General features: G+C 39.0%; 1 protein-coding gene across 1 annotated transcript in view; it reads left to right on the forward strand.

Annotated features, from left to right (window-relative positions):
• Window positions 1-1,247: 1,247 nt before the first annotated feature.
• Window positions 1,248-25,575, forward strand: part of HERC2 (HECT and RLD domain containing E3 ubiquitin protein ligase 2) — a 102,397-nt gene continuing 78,069 nt past the window's right edge. The window contains exons 1-4 of the mRNA XM_058800473.1: window positions 1,248-1,315; window positions 2,032-2,151; window positions 12,417-12,531; window positions 20,158-20,295. Coding sequence (XP_058656456.1) covers window positions 2,080-2,151; window positions 12,417-12,531; window positions 20,158-20,295 — 325 coding nt within the window. The 5' untranslated portion in view covers window positions 1,248-1,315; window positions 2,032-2,079. The remainder of the gene's footprint in view (window positions 1,316-2,031; window positions 2,152-12,416; window positions 12,532-20,157; window positions 20,296-25,575) is intronic.

Here is a 25,575-nt window from a genome sequence, read left to right on the forward strand (position 1 = left end):
TTGCCTAAATGCCAGCAAATGGTCTCAGTTCTGTTAGCATTTCATTGACATTCAGTCTGTGGCTTCATGCTGGCCAAAGCCAATAATAGTCCCATCTGCCAAGTCTTGCTCTACATTCCTAATTCCTTAGCTGCCAGGGAACAGGAGTCTAAGTATTGTGAGAAACTTGACTTTTGGTTTATTTGAATTTCAAACTAGTAATATACATCCCCAACAAACTTATGCTGAAGGATGATTATTTGCCTCAGAGCAGCTTTTCCCTTGAGCAATCAGTCATAGTTGCCTCCAGACTCCTGTCATTGCCTGCCATTAGCAAGTTCACACTTTATTCCCCAGCATCCTTATTCCTTCATGTGTAGTGGTGTCACTTCACTGTTCCCAGCCTCTGTTCCTTCCCTGGTTACAGAAGATGCAGAGGAGGCAGAGTTACTGATGTCTTCTTTGCATTGGTCTTTACTTACACGACCAGCAATGGGCAGAAATTGATGCACAGGAAGGTCCAGCTGAATATGAGTTTCTTTAGCATGTGACTGACCTTGCACTGGAACAGATTGTGCAGAGGGGTTGTGGAGTCCCGTTCGTTGGAGATATTCAAGAAGCATGAGGACAATCAGAGTCACAGTATTATTAGGGTTGGCAAAGCCTTTGGAGGTCATCCAGTCCAACCCCTCTGCCAAGGCAGGGTCACCTAGAGCAGGCTGCACAGGAACGCAGCAAGGTGGGCTCCGGATGTCTCCAGAGAGACACAGCGTGCTGAGCCCGTGCTCCAGGATGGCCCTGCCTGAGCAGGGAGGCTGCACCAGATGCCCCAGGGTGGTCCCTTCCAACCTTTCCCACTCTGAGATTCTGTTTGCCTCCGAGCTACTCATTACTAACCTTTCTCATCTGAAACACTTAAAAGCTACTTTATTAAGAAATCAACAGCACAGTTTGCAGATGGCCCTTCAATGACTTAAACAACCCTTTTCGTTTTTTTTAACTTTAATCTCTACATCCCGGCGGTAAGGATGCTCGGATGCCCGTTACTGCCGGCGCGGCTCCGCCCGCCTGCCCGCGGCGCTGCCCGCCCCGCTGCGGGACAGGATGTCCCGCCTCCCGCCGCTCTCCCCATTGGCAGGGAGCTCCGCTGGCGTACGGGGGGCCGAGCTTTGCCCGTCTCCAGTAGCGGCGGAGCGAGGGAGGGATCGGCCGGCGGCTCCGCCGGCGGAGGGGTGGGGGGTGGGCGGGCGAGGGAAGGAGGGGCGAGGATTACCCGGGGCCGAGCGGGCGGCGGTGCAGCGGGAGCCGGAGCCGCCGTCGCTGCTGCGGCTGCTCGGTGAGTGTGGGAGCCCCGGCGGGCTCGGGGGCGGCGGGAGGCAGGGGCGGCAGCGCCGTGGGGCGGCGGGGGGAGCGCGGCCTCCGCTCCGCATCCCGGGGGCGCCGCGGGAGGGGCAGGCGGGGCAGGGCAGGGCAGGGCCGGCCCCCGCGGCGCCCCCTGCCCGGGCGGGGCTCCGGCTCTGGCTCTGCCCACGCTCCCCGCGCCCCCGGGCCGGCCCCGGGCTGCCCGGCGGGTGGGCGCCGTCAGGGCGGTGACAGCGGGGCGGGAGCGCGGGGGTGGGATGCTCGGGAGAGGGGGAGCCCCCGCCTCGGGGAGGAGGGGGTGCGGGTGACCCTGATAATCGCTTTATGTTGGCCTGCGGCTTGCGTAATCTGCGATCAATTATTTATTTCATGCACCACTTGCGGGGCTGAGGGGCAGCGTTCAGGCCTTTGGTGTGGCTCAGTGCAGCAGAAGGGAGGCTTCCTTCCCACGGGTGTGATAGGGAGGGGATGTGCAGGCTTTTTTCTGGGTTCAGGTAGTATTCCTGATGCGTGTTCCTCTCCCCGTGCGAATTCGGGGGATGTGAGCGAGCGAGGTCCTTCTTCGTGATATATTTTTGAAGATCAAGTGGAAGTCGTCCTAGTCTGAACAAAAATAACCTTGTGTGGTTTACTTCATGTGCTAGATTGTCCTTTTTTTTTATTTTTTCCTTCTCTCCGCTCATTCTGTAGCAGGTTGGGCTGCTCAGCCAGCCTGGAGAGAAGGCTGAAGAAGGAAACATGTCTTCTGATTCTTTTTGTCTGTCTGCTCAAGCAAGGTTTGACTCCAAATGGTTGAAGACAGACTTGCAGGTAAGGACTTTGGTCATATTGCATTCTGACCTTTCAGGTGCTGTTCAAGGATGCTTTTAGTCCAAAAAGCTGACAAGTAGAAGATTGCAGCTCTTGAGATATGTATAGGTTTTCCCAAGTATGCTGATTTATAAGTGGCTTTGAAGAAACAGCAGGTTATTTTGATCTGCAAATAGATCTGCGTTTTCAGTCCAGTCCCTTCTGCTTTGAAACAAGCTGGGCTACATATGTGTGTTATCTTTGCTGAGTGTCAAAGCTCCTAGCAGAGTATGTCTCCTAGAACTATAAATTCTTATTTAGGCTGTTGCTAAATGTCTTGCCTGCATATGAGCTGGCAGTTTTAATGCACAGGAGAACTGAAGCAAAAGGCGATGCAAATGTAATTTATATTGTGAAGGATTCCAATTAGATTTTGCTGTAGTTGTTTGCATTATGAATAGAGGGTTCCTTTAAATTATGTCTTTTTGAGTTTTTTGTCAAAGGTACAAGGTGTAAATGGAAATGGTCTTCATTGAAAGATACCAGTATTTGGTGGAAGTTTTCTTTTGTCTTAGAAGATTTCTTCATTTAGCAAAGTTGTGTGATATGGGGAGGAGGAGGATATTAATATGTTTTCTCAATTCAGATTTTGTGAATAAGTGGAAAATACAGAGAAATAGAGTAGTTTGGACCAGTTATGTTTGTTGTAGATGAAATGAATAACTAGATTAAGTCCTTGTCTCTTCACCTTCCTCTACCCAGATATTGCATATGGATCTCTTAGTCTGAATAACCTTTCCACGTTTCAACTCAAAACTGTGAAATTCTTTTTGGGATGGGCCAGCCAGTGTTATTCTTTTGTTACTGTTAATGATAATGCTCCTGAAAAACTCTTAAAAATTCCATCTTTGTGACTTTATTCCAGATTAGCTGCTGATAGTCTACATGCTTGAGTTGTTCTTATGGTTAGACAAGGGTTTTTCCCCATGCAGTTGTGATTTGAAAGCAGCCTTTCTCCAGTATTTTACATCAAACACGATAAATTGGAATCAGAAGTGACAGATATAGCCTAAGAGGTTCCATTATTTAGTAGGTCTTGAATGTAAATGCTATGAAATGACAGGACTTGCTCTTGATTTGGTTAGATTAATTTTATTTTCATCTTTCGTTCCTACCAAAGTAAAATTTCAGTCAAAGTCAGAGGTTTTCTCTAAAATAAATAAAGATGCTGTACAACATTTTGGAGGTAAGCATATTAAGAAATAGAGAAATACTTTTTGTTTTCAGAAGAGTGGCTTTTAGATTACAAGTATATTGTATATAATGATTGTTGAATACGGGGAAATTTATCTGAAAAAGTGGCAACCTTTGTTTGTAACACCTGCTGATTATGCATTGTCTTTTTTTACTTCTCTATTATATGGGGTGAAAAATGTGACTGTTCATGTGATTTATCAGATTTTCCTTTTTCGTAGTGCCTTTTTTCCTACATCCCTTTTTCTTCCTATTTATTTAAACTTTTATAGGAGGTTTCAGTTGCCATCCTAAGTTTTATGGGTTATTTTCAGTTGTGTGTCTAAATGCAATGATATTATTTGTGATTTATGAGACTGTAGCTTAGTTGATATGTTACAAGACTTCCTTTTAATAATAAAAATCTTCATTTGCAGCATATTTCTATTAATAAATGCTCTTACTTACACAAGTTCTTTATGTGTAATAACAAGTTAAACTCTTAATTGCCAGAGTACCCTTTTTTTTTCTTTCTTCCAATCAAGCTGTAGTCAGAATAATGAGAATAATGAAATAAGAGAACAGTAATGATTTGTCATGTGCTGAATGCAACATCACTTCTCTGGAATCTGAAGACAAGCCAGGCCTCCTGGGTATAATATAATTTTCTTATTAGGTTACCTGTTCTTGGTATTACACAAGTCCTCATCACAGAATACTTAATTGGATGTGTGTGTTCAGTATTTTGAAAAATTGAGCCTGTGAATATTGAGTAGCATCTTTTAATGTATTAAATGGCAGATGCCTTCTGTAAAGGACAGGGGTTCTGGCCTCTGGAGAATTTTTCTACTACATGAATGATTGTTTTAGCTACTGGTTGGCTAGCATGACCTAGCAGCATGTGGTTATTTTTTTAATAAGTATAAATCCTGTGTCTTAATCCTTTAAGTTCTATGTGTACTGAATATGTAGATTTCTTAATGTGCTTGTTTTTACTGGCTCAGCTGTAGAAGAACCCCGTTGGTGCTCAAGGGACTGTCAGGAATTGAAACAGTACTATGAGAGGTCTGAAGAAGACACACTAAATTTATGTGGAAGGATTAAGATGACTACAAATTGTTTGGAATTGGACCCTGGAACTCTTCAATTTGTAGCTACATTTTTAACTTCTCATTGTACAGCAGTCCAAGAATGAGTAGGTGACAGTCCTTGTAGAAACAGAATTATTCTGGGGAATTACCTTAGGAGGCACACAAAGACTACAAAATTTGGGATGTATAGCTAAGATTGGAAGTAAAATGGTTTCATTTGGTCATTTGGTGGCCTAGTAGCTTCAAAGTACCTTTTTGTTTTACTTTTTTTACTTTGTGGCTATTGCCAGGGAGTTTGTTTTATAGACTTGGTAACTGGCAGTTATTGATGATTAGGCCAATGAAATCTCTCTGAAAATGATTGTATTCTTTTTGGTATTAGCTCAAGAAGATGTTGCATGAATAGTGCAATACTCAATATTCTAGTACCATTTGCATTAATAAGTATTATGTGTGGTGTTAATACAATAAGAAAAGAATGACATGTGGATTGTAGCATGGCTTGTGTTTAATCACCTGTGTGCGTCACTGTTGCAGCTGGTGTCCAGGCCAAATTGAAATGTTCTTCCTCAGTTTTGGGATGTTACTGCTGTGAGATAAGGGCAGTGGGATGTAGCATGTTATTACTGCTCTTAAGTGAATATCAAAGGCACAAGTCCTTCTGTAGTAGCAGTGACCTTCTGGCCTGCACAATTACCTGACATGCTGTGAAATGTTAATGGAACTGAATCTTCACAATGTTTTTTGCTTACATTAATTTTTCTGAAACTGAGCAAGGCTATTTTAGGAGGCCAAAGTGCTCCACAAAGATCCAAATGCAACCTGTCTTTTTTAAAACTTTGTAATTATTTGTATGATTTATGGCTACTAGTGTAATTTTGAAGTGCTCAGAAACATTTCTTGTACTTAAAAAAATCTAAATTTCCTGGTGGAGCAAAATAGGATATTCTGTGTTATCTGTAAAAACAGACTGTTACAACAGCTGAAATATCAGGGTAGTACAGCTGAATATGAGAACATCAGTACATAATATGTAGTATGTTCTTCTATGACATGTATCAACAGGATGTGTATAACATCACCATTAATAAAATAGTCTTGTGAAGTTATGAAATAGGTGGATTTTAGTGTAGGCCACTTTTTCGTGTATCATTCTTAATACAGTTGCTTGAATTTATAAGTTATTTCTTTAGATTTGAATTAATGCATTGAAAAGGCCTACCCATTGTTGACTATTACTAGTAGAAACATTTATAGCAAACTTTGTGTGTCATGGGAGATTGTGTTTCAATGACTGTTCCTAAGGGAGACATGCTTTATTATAAAAAGAGAAGATTAAAATTGTTTACTTAAACCTAGGTAGGTACCCAGTTTGTGGAATCAAACTGTGCTTAAAATAATTTTGATTAAATAGATGTACTGTACAAGTAAATTAGAATCTTATGCAGAGTCCTTTAATTAGTGATGGATGAATAACTAAAAACTAGAATTGCTGTGAGCTAATGGGATGCATGTGTGTGTTCAAATGGAGTTTAATTGGGCTGCTTATTCTGGTTCCTGTGGAGAACTGTTGTCCTTAATAGCAAGAGTTAGAGGGAAAAACTTTCATTTTCCTGTAGTGTGGAGAAAAACTTTAGGCAACAGTCAAGGTATAGGAGCTGTCTGCAATAGGAAAAGGAAGTTATTTCCATCAGTTTTGATTGAGTTCATGCTTGGCAGACTATTTCTGTCATTATCTTTTGTCACAGAGATGAAAGTATTTTTTTTTAAATTAAATAGCCACCTTTAAGAGTTGCATTAGTTTGAAACATTTTTATCTTTCCTTTGAAGTTACATTCATCATTTTTATTATCTTGAAAATCCTACCTTCCAACATTCAGATGAGTGTATTAACTTGGGAGAAAATTATGTAAAGAAATGATGTCTTGGCTATTAAAAGCAAGAAGTTGGTGAAAGTTGCCTTCTCTATTTTGTTGTTTCCGGTTAATCTTCTTTGCTTTGGTTTTCTGATGAAAAAAATAAAGGGCTTATTTGGAAGCTCTTACAGTAAACTGCAAATGAGGACTCCTTTGGAATTAAAGGAAATGAACCTTGTGATACCAATTTTTAAAAGTTATTTTAAAAGTGAAGTAGTGCTGTCTCTCCTAAATAAGTGATTTCCAGATGGAGGGAAAAACACTATATGTGGTGTGATAGGTTAGAGAAATTAGATTTAACACATAGGTTCAAATATTTGAGTTCAGACAGAGCTATTCTTCAGATGCTGAAAGACAGGGAATTACTTAGTTTTTTGTGTGTGTGACTATTAACTGTTAATTTTCCAGCAAGTGGAAAACCAGCACCCTGCTCTTACGGGGATGTTTCTAGTTTAACCCCAAATCTGTTGAAGTAAAGTGGGGCTGCTGAACTTTCCAATTTTGCTCTCTGAGCTCTCGAGCACTGTGTTTAGGGGTAGTGATGTTGCACTGTGCTCTGCATAGGTGTGATAAGCAGCTGTGCTCTCAGGGCATGCCTCCTTCTGCAGGGGAGGAAGGAAGCTAGGACAAAATACCAAGACAACAATGAGAAAGGAAACACAAATTGAATGGATTCAAAAAAGCAAAAACAAAAGAGACTTAGTAAAGGACTTATTCTTCTGTGATTTTCTTCACTACTACTGGGCTGAAAGTTTTTTTCACTTAAGTATTTTTCTAGTGAGAAAAGTTTTTCATGTAGTCTTTGAAATACAGCCAGTGGCTAATGCAAAAATAAGTGAATAGCAGAACAGATTCTCCACTACCCTTGGCAATTCTGAGCTTAAGATTATTTAAGTAGCTTATATTTTAAATCCATATTGATGTTCTGTGGTTATGAAGTCAGTTTCTTAAATTTCCAGTGCAATTATATAACCAAGAATCCTACCTAAGTCAATCCTTTGTCCTTTTCCTGGCTACATTTTTCTTGAGTTCAAGTTAACTTTTATGAAGGCTTCTATGCTTTTTGCAGGGGAGTTTATGAAACCACCTTGATAACATAATCTAATGTACTACATAGAGTTTGTCTAATTAAAATAGTTGACTTCAAAGCAAAATCAGAGCTGCTGATTATTCTTAAAATAACTTACTGAAAGCAAAATTTTAGCAGTGCTTTGAGAATTCTCAGGAGCTTACCCAGTTATGGTTGCAAGATTTAATTTTCTTGAAATGGAAGGAAATGTTAATGCCAGGGTCTTATTGTCTAAAGGTGATAGGGATGGATGGGAATTTCACTGTCAGCCCTGTTGGAGGTTGGCAGCAGCATATGTCAGCAACCAAACTAGATACCCCTTGGACTTAATCAGATGTTGTACCAGACAGAATAAATTACAGTTCTACTGCAGAGATAAGATTAGCTAAAGATTAAAGTGGAGGCAGCCCAGTTTACAGTAGAAGTGCACTTTAAAGTCTCCCAAGACCCTTGTGTTTTTAGTTTGGGATGAGTGAGCAGGGCTGAGCCTTAGGTCTGTGTGGGAAGTGTGGATTTGTTGAGATATATGGCTTTCAAGTGATCAAGACATGGTCTGGGGATGAGAAAGTGTGACAAATGATGGAAGAGGCTTGGGGTTTCCGAAGGTGAGATGCGTAGGAGATGGGGATTGAGAAGAGGTCAGTAGATGTCATGGGAAAGGACAAGGGAGATTTTTAGCGTGGGGAATGAGTAGGAGGACTACGAACACGGGCCAAAGTTGCAAGGCAGTGGATAGTAGTCATGGAGTACAGAGCTGCTGTTGTCCTGGTCTTTGGAAGGAAGTGTGTAAGTGATGGGCAAGCAGGGCCTTGGGGGACATGTACAGTGGGCACATCTCTGGTACTGTTGTCAGTTGCAGAAGTTTAGTGCAAACTTCATTATTCTTAATTTATTAACTTACTGAGTTCAAATTCATCCCTTTAAACATTTACAAATTAAATTGCCAAATTATTAGAGGGAAAGATATTCATATGAATCAAGCAATCTAATGAGAGAGACTTTATAAAACACCAGTGGCTGCTATTGTGTTTGGATGTCCAGTATGTCAGAAACAATGAAGACACCAAGTGTGTTTTTCTTGTCTTGCTCTGTACCACCAATTGCCTTGTGAACATTCTTCAAATAATTTAGTGGAGGGAAGTACCTGTTTTTTTTTTTTTTTTTTTTGTTCTGTACAAAGTTTTAGGTCTCTAGTTTGAACAGTGAGGTAGATGTGTGGTAGACTCGTTATGAATGACTGAATGTCAGAGGTATTGGTGGGAGCAAAGGAAGAAAGTCATAAAATACTGTAGGAAGAAAAAAATGCAGGATTGGGAAGTTAAAGCAGACACTTTTCCACTACACAGAAGGGTGTTATCTTCAGCTGCAAGTTTCACAGGGTCACAGATGTTTGAGATTGGAAGGGACCTTTGGAAGTCATCTGGTCCAACTCCCCTGTTGAAGAGAGCCACCTAGAGTCTGGTGCCCAGGTCTGTGTTTGAATGTCTTCTGAATATCTTCACAACTTGGGAATCTACAACCTCCCTGGGCACCTTGTGCCAGTGCTTGGTCTCTCTCTCACAAGGAAAATGTGTTTCCTGGTGGTCAGAGGGAAGCTCTGCATTTCAGTTTACACCCATTCCTTTTGGTCCTGTCCCCGGGTACCACTGAGCAAAGCCTGGATCCATCTTTTTTACACCTTCCCTTCAGATTTTATACATATATATAGATGAGCTTTCCTCACAAACCCTTTCTCCCTGCCTTTCCTCATAAAAAGGGGAGTTCCAGTCCCTTAAAAATTTTCATGGCTCTTTGCTGGGCTCTCTCCTTTTTGTCCATGTCTCTTACACTGAGCCTACACTGGACCTGTACTGATGCCTGAGGCTGTTCCTCCCCAGCTGTGGGACTTGAGGTTTAGGTTCATGAGGTCAATCCATTTCTCCAGCTTGACAAGGACCCTCTGGATGTCAGCACCACCCTCTTTTGTATCAGCCACTCTGCCCCATTTCTCTTGGCTAAAAGAAATATTTCCCTTAAGGGAGCTGTAAATTTTCTATCATGATTATGCAATTTTGAGATCATGAAAATAAACTTGCTTAAATAATTTATCACTTAAAAACTCAGACTTTTCTTTCACTTTTGGCTAATATATATAGCAAATCCTAGATATCTGCTGAATGGCGAGTAGATTAATAGTCATTTTGTCACAGCTGAAATTAAGTTGCCATGTTATGACAGGTGAATTGGTTGTAAATACAATTTCTTAATTATCTGTTCAGTTGGTTGCTTTGATTATTGCTGTAAAGTCAGTCCAGTGTTTTTTTACTTTCGAACTTGTCTCATTTTTCCCTTCCCCTGACCCAGATACTACTGACAAAATGTGAACTACAACCTGAGCAAAATTGTTTATCTGAAGGCTGCTTGTGGTATTTGGAGAGGGAGGTGGAACTCTGTGACCCGTAGTCTTGGTGCTTCCTCTATCTTTTTGCAACATACCAAGAAAAAATTACTTTGATAAGACTTTGAACCAAACCCAAGGCCAAAGAAATTTTGTTTACTTTTACAGTTTTTAGTTGCATGAAAGAGTTGAGTGAACTTTGTGCTCTGTAAAAGAATTAGAGGTTGAAGTTGAAGGAGAAAACAGTTCCAGATTCTGCTTTATATGAATGCTTTCAAATTAATAAGTTTTCTGAAATAGAACAGTGCTGCATTATGAAAAATCTAGCATTCAAATCCTGGAGACATTTAGATGCTATGAGCTGTTAGAATGATTTTCCATACCAAGGTGATCTGAGAATGTAAAATAAAATGTGTGGAAAAGACAGTTTATTAGAAAAAGATCTTTAATTTGTGAAAACTGTAATTTATTATGCAGTCCATCTGGAGGGTCGCCTCACTTAATATTTTTCAATCTTGTATTTTACCATAGGTTAGCATTTAACAGGTGAAAGATAAAAAAATAATGTATCACCACAATATGAACCAAAATCAGTGAAACAACTGCTTTACTTTTTTTACACGGGAAAAAAACTATGAAAAGAAATTCCCTAGGTGTCCCACTAAAATATATGATCACATCTAAAGAAGGAGAAAGTGGAAACCAAATATTTCAACAATTTATTGTTGAAATATTCATAAACTGGGAACAATCAAGGAAATCAATTAATGGTGATTTTTTGATGATTTTTTTCATAGTTGAAATGCAGCTTCAGATTATTCCAATTTTTTAAAAATGAAGCCAAATGTAAAGTTCTTAGCAAAACACAAAGCAGATCTTTGCAAAATCTCCTTGTCCTGTGTAACACTGAGGAACAGGGACTCTACCTTTCAGTAAGGCATGGTCAGAGTTTGATTCTGGTGCTGTTCAATTGATAGATAAGATGAATAACATCCAGCTCACACTGCATGATTCTGCCCTTGATCAGGCAATAGTAAGTGACAGACAAGTACAATGTGTCAACTCATATTTTATGCTGAAAGAGGAATTATGGAAATCATTGATACATGTTGGAGTGTATTGCTGAAGTATGCAATATGAAGTCAAGGAATTACTATGGGCATTTAATGTGTTACAGTGGTGTGAAAGCATGCAACCTTTGTTTTAATTCCTGTTAACTGGGATGAGCTGGATCAGCAAATCTCTGCCCTGCTGGTGGATGAGTCTCTTAAAACCTGTAATCCTTAATCATTACAATGTAATGATTTTATTTTGAGCTATTTTCTAGAGACAAGTGGACTTTTGTGTAGTAGTAAATATTTTATGGCAGTTGGTGTAAGCCACATCTTTGTATTACCTCTCAGTTAAAACACTTTGAATTTGGATGTTAGTTACATCACACAAAGATGCTTCTGAATGAGCCTTCAGCAGGTGGTGTTTTTTTTTTTTAATTTTTTTTATGGTATTGTTGGTGGTTTTTTGGTTTTTTTTAATGTGGTCCACTGCACCACTGTGGTATGCAGAAAATATTCTGTTTTTCAGTTTTGTGTCCTGCCCTCCTCCCTTATGCTATACAGTTGTGAATAACAGCTACAGCCTGGTTATTATGGCATTCCCTTGGGATGTAGATACCTGTTCTGCAGCATTTTATAAAGCAAACAACAACATCCATAGAAGAGAAGTTGTCCTGCTCATTAGGATTCTCCAAGGGACATCCAAATTCCTAAATCATTAGGAGACTTGTGTTACAGCCAGTGCTTTTGTGAGTGGTTCCAGCTAGCAGAGTCTATGTTCTGTTGCCAGTATTTGTGCTCTTGAGCACAGAGTGTGTTGGGAGCTGACCTGGGCTCAGGCAGCCCTTTGCTCTTGCTCTGGGTGTTGCTGGTTTTAGGCTGATCCATTCCATAATCTGCCTCTTCCTGGGAGAGGAGGCATTGGAGCAGTTGGAAGGAGGAGGGAGGGTGGTGAGAGATGCTTTGCACAGCAGGACCAGATTGAACTGGCTGAATTCATTTACAAATCTGTGCCTTGATGTCATCATTCTGGTTAAGATGCCCAGCTCTTCAGCTGCTGGTTGGCGAGGGGACTGTGAGCTTCTGTGTCTTGGGGTTTTATGACTTTATTTGAATAGCTTTTCTTGAAGAGAAAAAGAGAAAAAGGACTCCCCACACCCTCTCCCTGCCCCCCAGCCAGTGTCATCTTGAATGGGTGGATAGTTCTGGGGTGACCAATTCCATGCCTTTAATGAAAACTTGTCACCAAAAAAAAGTTCATTTTTCTGGACTTGAACCTAAAATTTACCATTTTGCACTTTTAACCTGAAAATAGCATAGCTAGACAATCAGAGATTCTGAATATTGTTTTAAATCCTTGATACACACACACACACACACACACACACACACACACACACACACACACAATCTCATTTCCAATGAGATGGTACATGTGTTTTCTTTCTTCTGGGATGATGTATAAAGTCAGATGTGTTTTAAGTGTTAGCTTGAGTCACCTTGAGAGAAAAGTGTGTGTAACTGTATGCAATGTATTATTTTTAACAGCTTGCTTTTACACGAGATGGATTGTGTGGCTTGTGGAATGAAATGGTAAAAGATGGAGAGATTGTATATCCTGGAACAGAATTAATACAGAGTGGTGAACTACCTCCAAGAAAAGGTATGAATTTTTAACTTCTTTTAATTTGTTCATTTTTCTCTTTCAGTGTGGTGTTGAAAATGGAGTTCAGTTTTCATACTGTCACAAAACTTTTGTTTATCATCGCCTGTCTGTACAATTTGCAGGTGTTAATGTTTTGAATGAAATATGTTTGAAAGTGATTTCTAAAAAATGTATGAAAAGGTAATGTCCAGGCCTCCAAATGAAGACTTAAATCTGTTACAGCCTTGTGAAATTTAACTTCATAGCTAGGCATGTTACTATGAGAGAGGCTTGGCAGTGTCTTTTTGTTTGGTATGCTTGGTGTGTTTACAGCTGTAGCCTTTGTTTAAAGGAAGTGCTCTGAGGAATGGGATAAAGCTGATACTGCTATTTCTAATTTTGTTTATGGTCTTCAGCAAATAACTGAAAGGTCAGCTTAAGAACTGTCCACAGTCTGCCTGAGAATGTAGTGTGTGGGGTTTTTTGGGGTTTTTTTTTGCTTTTTTTTTAACTTTTCCAATATACTTGAGAGCAGTTATAACACTGCAAATATTGCAAATGGCAGAATAATGCATCTGCTTAGAGAGATTACTTTGGTGGGGGTGGATTTTGTTTTGTGATGGGGTATACTGGAATGGAGTGATTCTGCTCATGCCTTTTTTTCATTTTCACCACAAAAGTGGTGCTCTTTTAACTCCGTACTGAACAGAAAATTAAACTGGTCAAAAACTAAAATATTTGTTTCCTGATCTGGCTGAAATGGACTCACCAAGTGGTCAGATAAGTTTTGTCAGTAATTTGTAAAATTCCCAGATAAATGAGGAGATGTGTAGAAATACTGCCTTTGGTAACAGTGAACTATTTTTTTGGCATCTGTTACTTCCTGAATTGTACTGTGGGATAGACATGATATTTCAAACCAGTAATGCTCAATTACTCATGTAGACAATTTTTTCATACCTATAGTATGCCTCCTTTAAAAATAGGAGGAATGGATGTGTTTTTGACTGGAGGAGGTAGTAATTTTTACAGGAAGTAAGATACAGTAAATAATTTATGAAAGAAGAATGAATTATACGTTTACTTATCAAGAGTATGAGCTTTGTAGGTTGTTAGTGGCTGCATGCTGTAGTAAAAATCAGGTTATGCTCCTAACTGTTTCAGAGTTAGAAAACTTTTGTCTTCCCTATGCTGCTGGTCCTTTGGAGTATTGTTGCCACTGGGTGAAAATACAGCTGATCTTATCAGGGAGGCTACTACAAAGCTGCTCATGAAATGAGTGGAGGTAGAGTAATGGTTTGTTCTTTGGGTTGGCTACTGCCATGTGTAGTAACAAAAGGCATTGTAAACTTTTTGCAATAAAGGGAAGTATTACCTCCTAAAGGAATTGTAGGAAATGCTTTCCTGTTTACTGACAGCTCGTGATAGAAGTGTTGTGGTGGTTGTGGGAAAACAATTCAACACACTGTGCTTTCATCTAGAAGGAGGATAACAAACATCTGTAGTACTGAAGGGTATTATTTATATATTTATATATCTATATATATTTATAGTTATTTATTTATTTATATATGTTTTAATATATACATTAAAATATACATAATCTAGATTTTATTAGCCATATAAATTATATGATGTATATATTTTTTCTTGCTTAGCAAAATTATCTTTTTGTGCTGGATACTTACACATTGCTTTTTAGAGTTGTACCTGTGCTAGTCCTTGACAGAAAACTGTTCTTCCAATATCTTTATAGCTAAGTAGCTGCAGAGAATTGAGATTTTTAGTTACTTATGGTGCTTTAGTGCTTTTAGTAATTCTGAGAAAGCTTATAGAGAGATGTTGAAGTATAATTGTTTTTAATTTTCAGGGTAATCCTTGAAATATCAGCTAGGAAAATGCAATCTGTCACTTCTGATGCAAAATATAGACAGCAGTATAAAATAAAAATCCAGAAGTGCTAAGTCAATCGTCTGTGACTTCATGTTTGTCCACCCTTAGGACACTTGTTCTGAACAATGATGAGAATTTATTTTTTAATGCCAGCTGTGTGTACACATCTCAGAAAGTTCAAAAAGTGTTGATTGAGAGAAAAATTGTAGAACACTGTTATTTAAAAATACAGAGTTTCTGACACTTCACTGTATAAATAAGGCTTTTATGTTATGCTAAAATGTCCAAGCTGTGATGAGGCTTTTGAAAGCTTCTTCATGTACATAGTGGTGAAGACAGACTGCCACTTCTTGTTTCCAGTACTGTAATGTGGTGGGTTGACCTTAGCCAGGTGCTCACCCTTCCAGCTCCTTGCCTGCTGCCCCTCCTCCATGAGAGGTGGAAATAAAATATTAAAATAAATATAAAAATAAAAATATAAAAGCTTGGGAGTTGAGATAAAGCCAGGGAGATCACTTACCTGTTACTGTTGTGGGAAAAATTAATTTAGTTTATTTTAGTGCCAATTAAGATAGTGCCAACTAAAATAAACACTAAAATTGTATGGTGAGTAACAAAGGTAAAAACTAAAATGCCACCTTCCACTTGTCTTTGCTTCTGGAGGAGTTAAGTGTAGGTATTACACAGCACAGATCACACCTGTTCCTTTCCACAGCTGGAGGGTGTATGTCCTTCTACATATCTCTTGAAACACTGCAGTAGTTTGGAGATTTAAATAACAGCTTTTTGTAGGATTTTAGCTCTTAGGATTAATGTATGAACTGTGTTTCAGTGAAGTTAGTCTTCATAAATGCTGTTGTGTTGGCTTACAGGATTCTAAAATACAGCTATCTTGCTTACCAGGCTTGAGGGGAAAAAAAGGGCTATTTTAGGTCACTGTCAATCAGGTTGTATGTTTGATCATGGAAGCAGAAAAATTGATGGTCAGTTTGCACCTCTGAACTTGCATCTTGAGTTTAATGAAATTAAAAATCTAAAGTATTTACAACTGTTTAGTTGGTACTTACTTTTCTGCATAAATGATCTGCAAATATAATTCAAGACGAGAGGGAAAAGTACACACAAGTAATGAAATTTGTATAAAACCCAGTGGTTTCATATTAAAAGCAATATAGAGTAATGTCAATATTCAGAGTTTGCTGCTAAATTGACTAATCTGGAGATGAACAAGAGAGATTGCTGTATGTAGTCCCTTCTATTCAGTCTTTTTAAAGAAGTTTTGATTTAAGCCCATACACACACACACACACACATATATATATAAATATATTTCTTCACTAGTGCTATAGCTCTCTGTTGATGCTGACTGGACTGTTCAGAAGAGGCACTTCATGCTGTCAGTGGTTATTAGCAGTGGCAGCAGACTGGAAGAACATGCTATTGATGGCAAAAACCATTCCTTTTCCCTCTAGGAAGAATATAAAAGTAGTGCATTTTTTTTTTTCTCCTGTTAGCAAGAATGTTTGGTTAGGAATAAGGTCTTTGTTTTGAATTCGTGGCACTTTAAAAAAAACACGTTTGATAAATGTGTTCAGCAGAATGTGTTTGTGTGTTTCCAAGTACCATCTGAGGACACAGCTGTGACAGTAGTGATGTCCAAATACAGGTGCACTTTTAGCATGGCCTGTATTTCAAAGACAATCAGGCTGCCCTCAGGATATTTGGATTAGATTAATACCTTGTATACTTCAATCTGTGTTCTGAAAATAATAAAAAGTATCAAATAATATTATTCTCACTAAATTTTCAAGTTAGAGAACTGTTACTGTAAAATTTTAAGACATAGCAGTCTCTTTAAGACACACAAGTCTCTTTTGTGGCTTGCTATTTTTTAGTTATTTTTGATTCCTCAGGCTTCATAGGTGGAAGATTCTGTTTCAATTAGGTGTTTTCAGTTCCAGAACAAAAATAGAAAATTGTCAGCTTCATACATCTGTCCTGCTTTTTGGTAAACACTGTGGGCTTCCTCTTCTGTTCCCCCTTTCCTGAAAGTTGGACTTTCTCTGCCTGTTGCCTCTAAATACACAAACCTCATGCAGTGTTGCACCTGCAGGCAGGTTAAATGAAGTCCAAATGCCACAAGCAATTCCAGAGAGGCTGGCAGGAACAAAATATTTATGACAAGAATAACAGCATGTGGGAATTGGTTATGGTGGCTGCTGTGCAAACCACGTTATAAATCAAACTAGCAGTGTGTAGGGATGTGGGCTGGCTCTTGCTTTGAGCCTTCTTTTTTTTTGTGCAAGGGAGAACTTGTTAAAAGTGAGAAGTGGCACTTTTCTCTTCTGCTTCCCCTGAGCCAGCTGTGGGCTGTACACAGAGACTCAAGAATTCAGTGCTCAGCTGTGGATTTTCATACTCTGCAGGATAGGGAAGTCTGTAATCACTCTGTTGGACAGCTTGACTTCAGAAGTGTAGAATGCTCTATTGTCAATTCAAACAATAATTTAATGCATTCAAAAATAGTGTACAGGGAAGAAAAGAAACTTTATTTCTAATTAGGACTAGGAGATCAAATCTTATCATCTGACCTAGAAGGCTGTATAAATATGGTTTGCAAATGGTAAAGCAGATCTTTCCCTCACAAATAACAAGTATCAATTTTGTGTATGTAGATGTGTATATATATATGGGTGTGTGTGTAAAACATCAAGGATTTTTGACAGAAAATACATTGCAGCTGAAACATTTCCTGGATCTGGGATTACCAAATAGTGGTTTAGGATGGTTATAGAACACAGCCCTTTTCTAAAGCACTCTGTGTGACTTTTTGCCCTGTCAACATCTGTAGGGGAACTGTTGCAGGCTTTCTCTTGCCACGGAGGGATTCCCAACTACATGAGTTCATTGGCATTTCAGAGCAGCACAAGACCATACTAGAACAGGTGGTGGAGGCCGCTATGCAGTGTCAGGTTTTTTCCCTCATTGATTATGAAATGTAAGTTCCATTTTTAGTGCTTCCTTTTTATGCTCTGTTTATACCAGATTAGGCCATGGCTGTGCAAGATAGTGCACACATGGTGAGCTGCTGTGCTTTGGTTTGGGAGCTCATTTCTAGCTGAGGAGGGTTACTTCAGTTGCTCAGTTCTGACTGCTGGCTGTGCCTGCCTGCCTCACTTTAGAGGTATAAGGCTGTATACTAAAACATAATAAAGGGAAAAGTCTTTCAGAGAGATGTTATGTTGCTTCCCCCACCACAATATTCACAAAATTAAGTTAAATCATACTGACACACTGCACTGTATTTTTGAATGCATTGTGTGCAAAATTGTCTTGTTACTTTGGTCTGTTCTGGTTTTGCTCAAGATATTTCTCCTCCCTGCCCCTCTTTCTGAAAAATCTTTGGGTCTTCCTGTTTAAAAATCTTTAATGAAGCATAACAGAACTTCCATAATTATGATGTCTGTGTTGCTGGTTTCAGTCTAGACTGATACCAGCTTTGTCTGTTATGTGGCAAGTAGTTTTTTTGCAAGTTTAGTGAACTGTCTTTGTGGAACAATTTGACAAGGTCTTTTAATGTGATTTTTAGCTCATTTCCTTCCCACTTTTTCTCTCATTGCTCCTCTTCCTGGTTCATACAGACAATTGAGAAAGAAATCCTCCTGTGGATTTATGTGCCAGGGTTGTTTTTATTCCATACAAAGATTGAGTTCCCACCTGGATTGGGATCTTCTCTATTTGCAATGAGGAGTTTGGTTAAATGACTAAGTTTGTAGCCCTTGGTTGTCATCCTTTGCCAAGGATCTGTTGAAAAGCATAACAAGTTCTCCTACATCTGCCTGTAAATTGTGTCTTGGCACAGCATCCTTCTACCCACTAACTAAAATTCCAGACCCTGCGAAGTGTGTCCCTAGACGTGTGGGTGAGTGGAGAAACAGTGAGATTTATGGTGTTACTGTGGAAGTATTCTGAGCCACTGGGGCTGAGCAGGGTCCTTGGTCTATAATGGGTTCAGTACTTTTCATGTTATTCTCCTGTGCCTCTGAAAAGAAACAGCTGCATTGAATCACATTTTGGACATTGTTATCAAACTGGTGACTCACAGGCTGTTCTGTTTGAGGGACACGGTTGGATTCTCTGTTTGCCACTTAGAAGAAGTATATCCAAATTGCATTTTCCTGTTCTCAAGTGACTTTGCTATCTCTTCCTTGGCCCACAATCTCAGCTCCCTCATGGGTACTGCAATTATGCTTCCTTTCCTTTTTTCCTGCCCTTCAGTCTTCATCTTCCACCTCCTAAACACCTGTCAGTTACAGGTCAGGAAACAGCTTTAATTTAAAATTTGGGTAATTAAGGTGGCACAAAAGAACTTTATTTTGGGAGGTCTTATTGTCTCCAGTTAAAAAAAAAAAACAAAAAAAAAAAACAAAAAAAAACCACAAAGAGGCAATCACAGATCCAGTTCCAACCAGATTAGGCATTAATTTTCTGTTAGGCCAGATGGAAAGAATAGTTGAATGTTCTTGTACATTGTGATAGGTGCATTTTGTACATTCTGAGGTAATGAGAGCCTTTGATCTCACTCCATGAGTGTGAGGCAGGCTGCAGGCAGATGTTCCATGTCTGGCTACTGATGTAAACTTCTTGCCTATTATTTTCTTCTGATATATGCTGGTACAAATGTATTATTTTGGTGGGGTATGTGGGATGAGAAAGGAAAAAAGACAAAATAATAGTGATTATCAGTCATGTTGTGGCTGGGACATTTAGGGAGGGAGTCTCTGGACTAGACTGGCAGATAGGAATGAAGGATGGATCAGTTCTAGGAGCCAGGTAAAAAAGGCTGGAACTAAACTCTTCATAGGCAAATTTCAAATGCTGGACTTGAGAAATTTTGAGCAGTATGGTTTGAAAAGAATGTCAGGGTGAGGAAAGTGGCTGGCCATTTGTCCCTCAGTTGCAAGGCAATCCTATGCATTGAGCTGACTGAAGGTATGGATATGGAAATCCCATGTCCCAGTATAAATAAAGAGAAACTTCCAGCTGTCTAGTTCTACTCCATTTAGAAAATTGTGACTTTCAGGCAGCCTTTGATTACAGAGATAAGTGACTAATGTCTGTGTTCTGACTTTGTGAAAGTAGTCTCAAAAAGATTGCACATGATGTTTTGTTGCTTGGGCAGAAAATGGTGGTATTATTTTCAGTACTTGCCAGTAATTACTAAGATGCTAGATGTTTTACAGATGTTGACATACTGCTGCATAAAAGTAGTGTAAATGCCAATGTGTAGCTCTCCTTGATTTTGAAATATAGGCTATTGCTGTCTTTTTTTTTATTCTTGGAAACAGAATATAAAACCAAGTAAATGCTACAGCAATACAGATAGCTGGGAGCACAGTCTGACTTCAAGTGCCTTCTTTGCAGTACTGTGTATTGCAAATCCTCTGCAATTCTTACATGATGGTACCTATATTAAATGTCCATCATGCTGAGGAGGTTACAGAGGTGATTTCTGGATTGCAAGGTCACTGTCTTATGAAATGCAACATGAGACCCAGCACCTGTGACAGCTAACCTGGTAAAATATAACTTCAACTTCCCCCGCCATGTTCTCTTAATGGTAGACAACATTTCTATAAGCTTGTGGACTGGGGATTTCACCTCTATATTTCTAATCTAGACCTGAATTCCAACCTGACTTGAAGGTAGCTTAACTGGTCTTTTTTCCCCCCTCCCTTTTGTTTTCTTTAGATGATAGCACTGAATGCCAAACTGCATCAAAGAAAGAAGAGCAGAACGACAAAGAAAAGAAAGATGAAGAAGAGACTCCACTGCCCACCTACAGGGCCAAATCGATTGTTGAGAGTTGGGTGTGGGGTAAACAACCAGGTATCACAGCTGTTTTGGTCATTTTCACTGCCATCATGTATTCTGTATACATCAGGAAGTGTTTGTATCAAATGTTCTTGCTGACATCTACATCTGTTAGGTTAGTGAAGTAAGTTGGATACATGGTTTAACTGTGACTGAAATTAAACATTTGCTGTAATTAATTTCAAGTTTAATTAGACTCTTGACTTGAAGAGTCAATTTGTCCCTTTCAGGCTGCTTGAAGGAGTGATAGACCAGCTTGAAATAAATGAAGTAACCCAGTGAAAAGTTCCAATGTCTTCAGAATATTTCTTTTCAGTTGCAGATATTATAAAGAAATTGCTTTGTTTCTGAAGCCTGAATTTTCTGCAGGCAGTTTAATGGTTTAATGGGCGATTTTTCTCTTTGGTTTCATGGTCTGGTAGATAGTTTTGTGTGAATCATGGGAGGAAGGCTGAAATGGTTAGTTCAGTTAACTGTTTGTCCTGACCTTTGCTGACAGTAATTGCACCTGTGGTGCCAGTGGAACAGCAGTTTGTGTGTTCACATCTTCGTGTGGAGGTCCAAAAAATACTGCTTTTGATACTGAAGCCATTTGAGGTTTGTGGCTGTTTGCTACTCTAGAGCAGCAGTTTATTGTCTAAAATTGTCCATGTTTAAAAATAGCAGATCAGAAGAAGCCTCAGTTCAGTAGTTTATTTTACAGTTCCTGGTACATGATATTGCCTGATTCTGATGTTGGCATGTACAAACTTCAGAGACATCTGTTGTGTCACTTGTCCTTTCCCCTTACCCAGAAGCACTTGAGGATCCCTGGGAAAAGTATTATCTCTTCAGTGCCAGAATCTGCATCTGTGTAGCTGTGTTTGCTGGGGGAGATATACTTGTTTCTGATGAGCCACAGGTCAGCTGCCAGGCTGCTGTCCTCTGCTCTGTGCCAGCCTGCTTGCTCCCTTTCCTTGAGGACAGGAGGACAGATGGATTTGCTGTCACTCTGGTAGTAGGACAGAATCTTGCAGTATATCAGGAATGACAAGAATTGCCACTACAGTGGAAGAGGGAGTGAGAATTGAAGGTGCTGTAGAGATGTGAGCTGAAGGTCACATTTTTTATGTCTTATATTCTTATTTAATGCGTGTTGCTGAAAAGTAAAATAAAACTGTTTTACAGAATAGTAAGCTAAATGTCAAAGATCTTAACAAATTTCTTCCAGCTGACCAAAGTCTTTAAATTCACCCTCCAATTTGGTCTTTAAGCTCACCCTCCAATTATTTTTTAAAAAAGTGAAGAAGCGGTTTTTCAAAATAAAAAGGATATTTGTGTGTTTGGAGCTTTCAGAAAGAAACAGCTTTCTGTCTTGTAGTTACTTTTAATACTTATATATAGTATGGTTTGCCACATGTATGGATTCTTGTTCTAGAAATAACATGTGAAGATGTTATAATTTGTCAGAAATAAATTTGTATTCCTTGACTTCAAGCACAAGTTACCATTTGTGCTTGAAGTTTGTATCACCTAGCTGTGATAAAAATCCTTAAACAGTGTTAGGGGCACACTTGTGGTTTATTTATACAATAAACACATTTATTGTATAAGTAAACCACAAGTGGGGCTTTTGTTCATGACTGGAGGTTAACTTGTAAATTTTTGTTTTGCATTTGTCAGAAATATAGCTAATAGCTGCCTTTAGAGCCATCCTAATTGTGGCTTGGTAATTATTTTTGAAAAAGCTACAGCATCCGTTCCATTTTGATTCTTCCTGTTAATGTTTCATAAAGTGAGAACTGTTTTAAGCATTTCTTCTATTATCCTTTGAAAAATGAACTTCTAAACATTTCCTTGTCAAATCCATGAGGGAACTTCTTAAAAGGAGAGTTATTTCTTAAATATATCATTGCTGATCAAGTAAGAATTAAAGACTTACTATGTCTTCATTTACAGTTTTATATTCCTTTACAAGTAAGGTATAACTCAGAGGTGGAGATTTAAAGTTATGTTACAAAAAGAACTGAAGAGGCATTTAAAGGCAGTGTTTCTGCTGAGTTGAATTACAGCCTTACATTATGAAAATAGTAACTAGATATTGGACACTGTATGTTTGAGAGGTGCTGTAATGCAATCTCATTTTGCCAAGTGTGGGGTATCTTGGTGTTGAACTTGAGCAGGCTAATCTAGGTCAGTGGGCCTTGTGACACCCTCCCCATGAGGGCTGGGAGGTTGTGGGAGCACAGATGGAAACCTGCTCATGAAATGTGCTGAGGAGCAGTACTTCATGTGCCCCTCAACTCCGTGCTTGTTTTGTCATCCTGGCACAAGTTCAGAGAAACAAAATGCTTTCTCTAGGTCTCATTTATGCTGAGATCACTGTGCTGTCAGTACAGGGCAAAGATATCACAGTGGTTTTCTTTTTTTCTTATTTTTGGTGACAATCCTACTATTCCAAGAACTGTAAGAATACATAAGATAATAATAAATACATGTGTAAGTCATTTTTTTACTTTTAAGGTGGGTTTTTTCTCTCTCTTTTGCATCTTAGTGTTCTTCTATTTCATATGCAGCTCTTTTGTGATACCACTGTTAAACTATTCCTTTTTTAGATGAATGCTCCCTTGAAATATCTTCTGCCTGTTGTATTCATACCAGGTTGAGTACATTCATAAAGAAGTTCCTCTGATTCTTCCTAAAAATCCTTGTTTACTACTTTCTTCTTTTTTCAGTTTTCTTTTCTGAAGATCTTTCAGGTTTTAACATCTTACATGATCTGAGGTCCAGGTGTTCAGCCCTAGGTATGGGGAAAAAAAAAGAGGAAACTCTTTGAAGTGGTTGTTCAAAGCCTGCAGAAAATAGAGCAGTATTTCATCTTCTTGGGCTTCTTTTTCTTAGTCATAATATGCTTAAGGTTGGCTATATTGAGCATACTTTTTTCAGTGTTGCACCTTACTGTTCTGATATTGTTAGTACAATATCCCCAAGATTGCACCAGGAAATGCTTTATGGGCACTACTGAAGAGGCAAGGTTAAAATTAACCATGTGACTTCAGTGAGCCTGTTGAGATACTTGTCATTACCCAGTGCACTTGTGTTCCTGCATTTGTGTTGTGAGAGAAGGAGATAGGCAGGACTTCCATCCTGTAAGGGGCTTTTAGTTACACAATGAAATCTAAATTTACACTGTGTTCAGAAGTAATTAAAAAGTAGTCATGACATTGAAAAAAACCCTTCTTGTAGCCTTCTTTATTGAGATACTTTTGGCTTTTATCAAATTTCTTGGTTCATACTTTCAAGTGTAGATGCTTTACAATTGATTTACAAATGTGTTAGTATTTTTTACACACAGACAGGAATTTAAATTCTGTGCATGAGTATTAGAGCATAAATTTAAACAAGTTTTGCTGTAAAACTTTGAAAATCATAGAATTGTAGAATATGCTGAGTTGGAAGGGACCCACGAGGATCATTGAGTCCAACTCTTGGCCCTCTCCAAGTCACCCCAATAAGTCACACTATGTGCCTGAGAGCATTGTCCAAACACTGCTACTCACTGTGACCACTTCCCTGAGGAACTGCAGTGCCCAACCACCCTCTGAGTGAAAAACTTTTTCCTGAAATCCAACCCAAACCTCCCCTGCCTCAGCTTTGTGCCATATCCTTGAGTCCTGTCACTGGTCACAAGAGTGAAGGACAGGTACCTACCCCTTCACTTCCCCTAACAAAGATATTGAAGATCACAATGAGGTCTCCCCTCATTCTCCTCCAGGCTTAACAAACCAGATGTTCTCAGATCCTTCTCATAAGGCTTCAGACACTTCACTTTCTTTCTCCTATTGAATACTAATAAGGTGAACTTTTATGTTGTTCATCTTTTGAAGAGGGGAGCAGAAAGCTAAAAGCTAAATGACCTTTAGGCATTTTAGTCTTTGTTGGTACAAAATAACTTTGAAAGCCTATTTTGGTTTTGTTTCTGAAGGAAATTGTGTGTATGTGATGGCATTTTTGTCCTTCCCTCTAACTTCTGAATTTGCTCATTCTAGAGGTTTGAAGGGTTGTTAGAAGCCTGTTAAGCCAAGCCAACTGCATCCTTTATCTCCTCTTTGTCCATTGGAAATAGTTTGTAGTGGAAGGGGAAAGAGAAGACAAAATATGAAATTCTCTAGGAAATTAGAGCACATTAGTTCTGCTGGTGACAGGAATGTGTACTCATTATAACAGTAGATTCATGCCAAAATCTGCTTGAAATGTGTTTCCAAGTCTGAAATCTCCCACATTGTAACATCTATATTTGCTGTTACTGAAGTTTGTGAGTCAACCTGGAAACATTTCAGCCTGATATTGGCATTTTTAAGATGCCTAATTTATCTGTCACAAGCATGTAGTGTTCCCAAAAGAGCTAATGAAATGAGTGTTAAAAACCACCTAGCATGTTAAGTTATCTGTTTGTTCTACTCAAACAGGAGAATACTGCCTTTGGACTTGCTGCCTGTCTTAGGGCTAGTGTCAGACGTGGCTTGAGAAGCTGCTCTCTTCAGCTGTTTGTTTTGTTCTAATATCTGAATAGCACCACTTCTTAACTCTTCTGTCAGATAGGCTGGGTTGAACAATTCCTGTGTTTTTCCTTCTAATGCAGGGAACTTTGGGCAGGAGGAATTAGGAAGTGAAAATGTGTAGTTGTGTTGTTTGCTGAGAGGAGGGAGAGATGTGATGAATTTTAACAGAAGAGGGTAAAACCCTTGCCTAGCTCTACTGCAGCCAGCAACATACCTGACTGTAGCTTCCAGTTAACAAGTATTCTGCTAATGGTGGTTTGAGAAATTAAACTGGTGTGGTATGACTCCAGCTCCTACAGTGCAGGTGCAGAATAGGTAAATAATGTGTCTGCCTTTCACAGAATAACTGACAAAGCATAGGATGGCTGGCATCAAGGGCTGGTGTAGTGACATAGGAACAGTTTTGTTTTAAGAGTTCCCTGTAACCTTCTCAGATGAAATCTGAATCGTTACTATTAATAAGCTATTCTCTCATTTGACTGTTCAGTTCATCAGTAACAAGTGTTGCTCACATTTGAAGGTTTTTTGAAATGAGTTTCACTGCTTTGATTCCCAGATATGTTTAAATCTTTTGAAAGCTTAACTAATTTTTTTGTAAAGATAAATTTACTTATTGTGGAAAAAGAGAAGATTTAAAGTACGGAAGTGTATAGATATATCTCACTTAAAATAGTGTTGCTTTTAATAAAACAAGACAGTCCTTGGTTCAGTTTTTAGATGTCTGAGTTATAAGGATACTATTACCTGTTCCAGC

The sequence above is a fragment of the Ammospiza caudacuta genome, chromosome 2, assembly GCF_027887145.1.
Source record: "Ammospiza caudacuta isolate bAmmCau1 chromosome 2, bAmmCau1.pri, whole genome shotgun sequence".
In the NCBI taxonomy this organism is placed as follows: Eukaryota; Metazoa; Chordata; class Aves; order Passeriformes; family Passerellidae; genus Ammospiza; species Ammospiza caudacuta.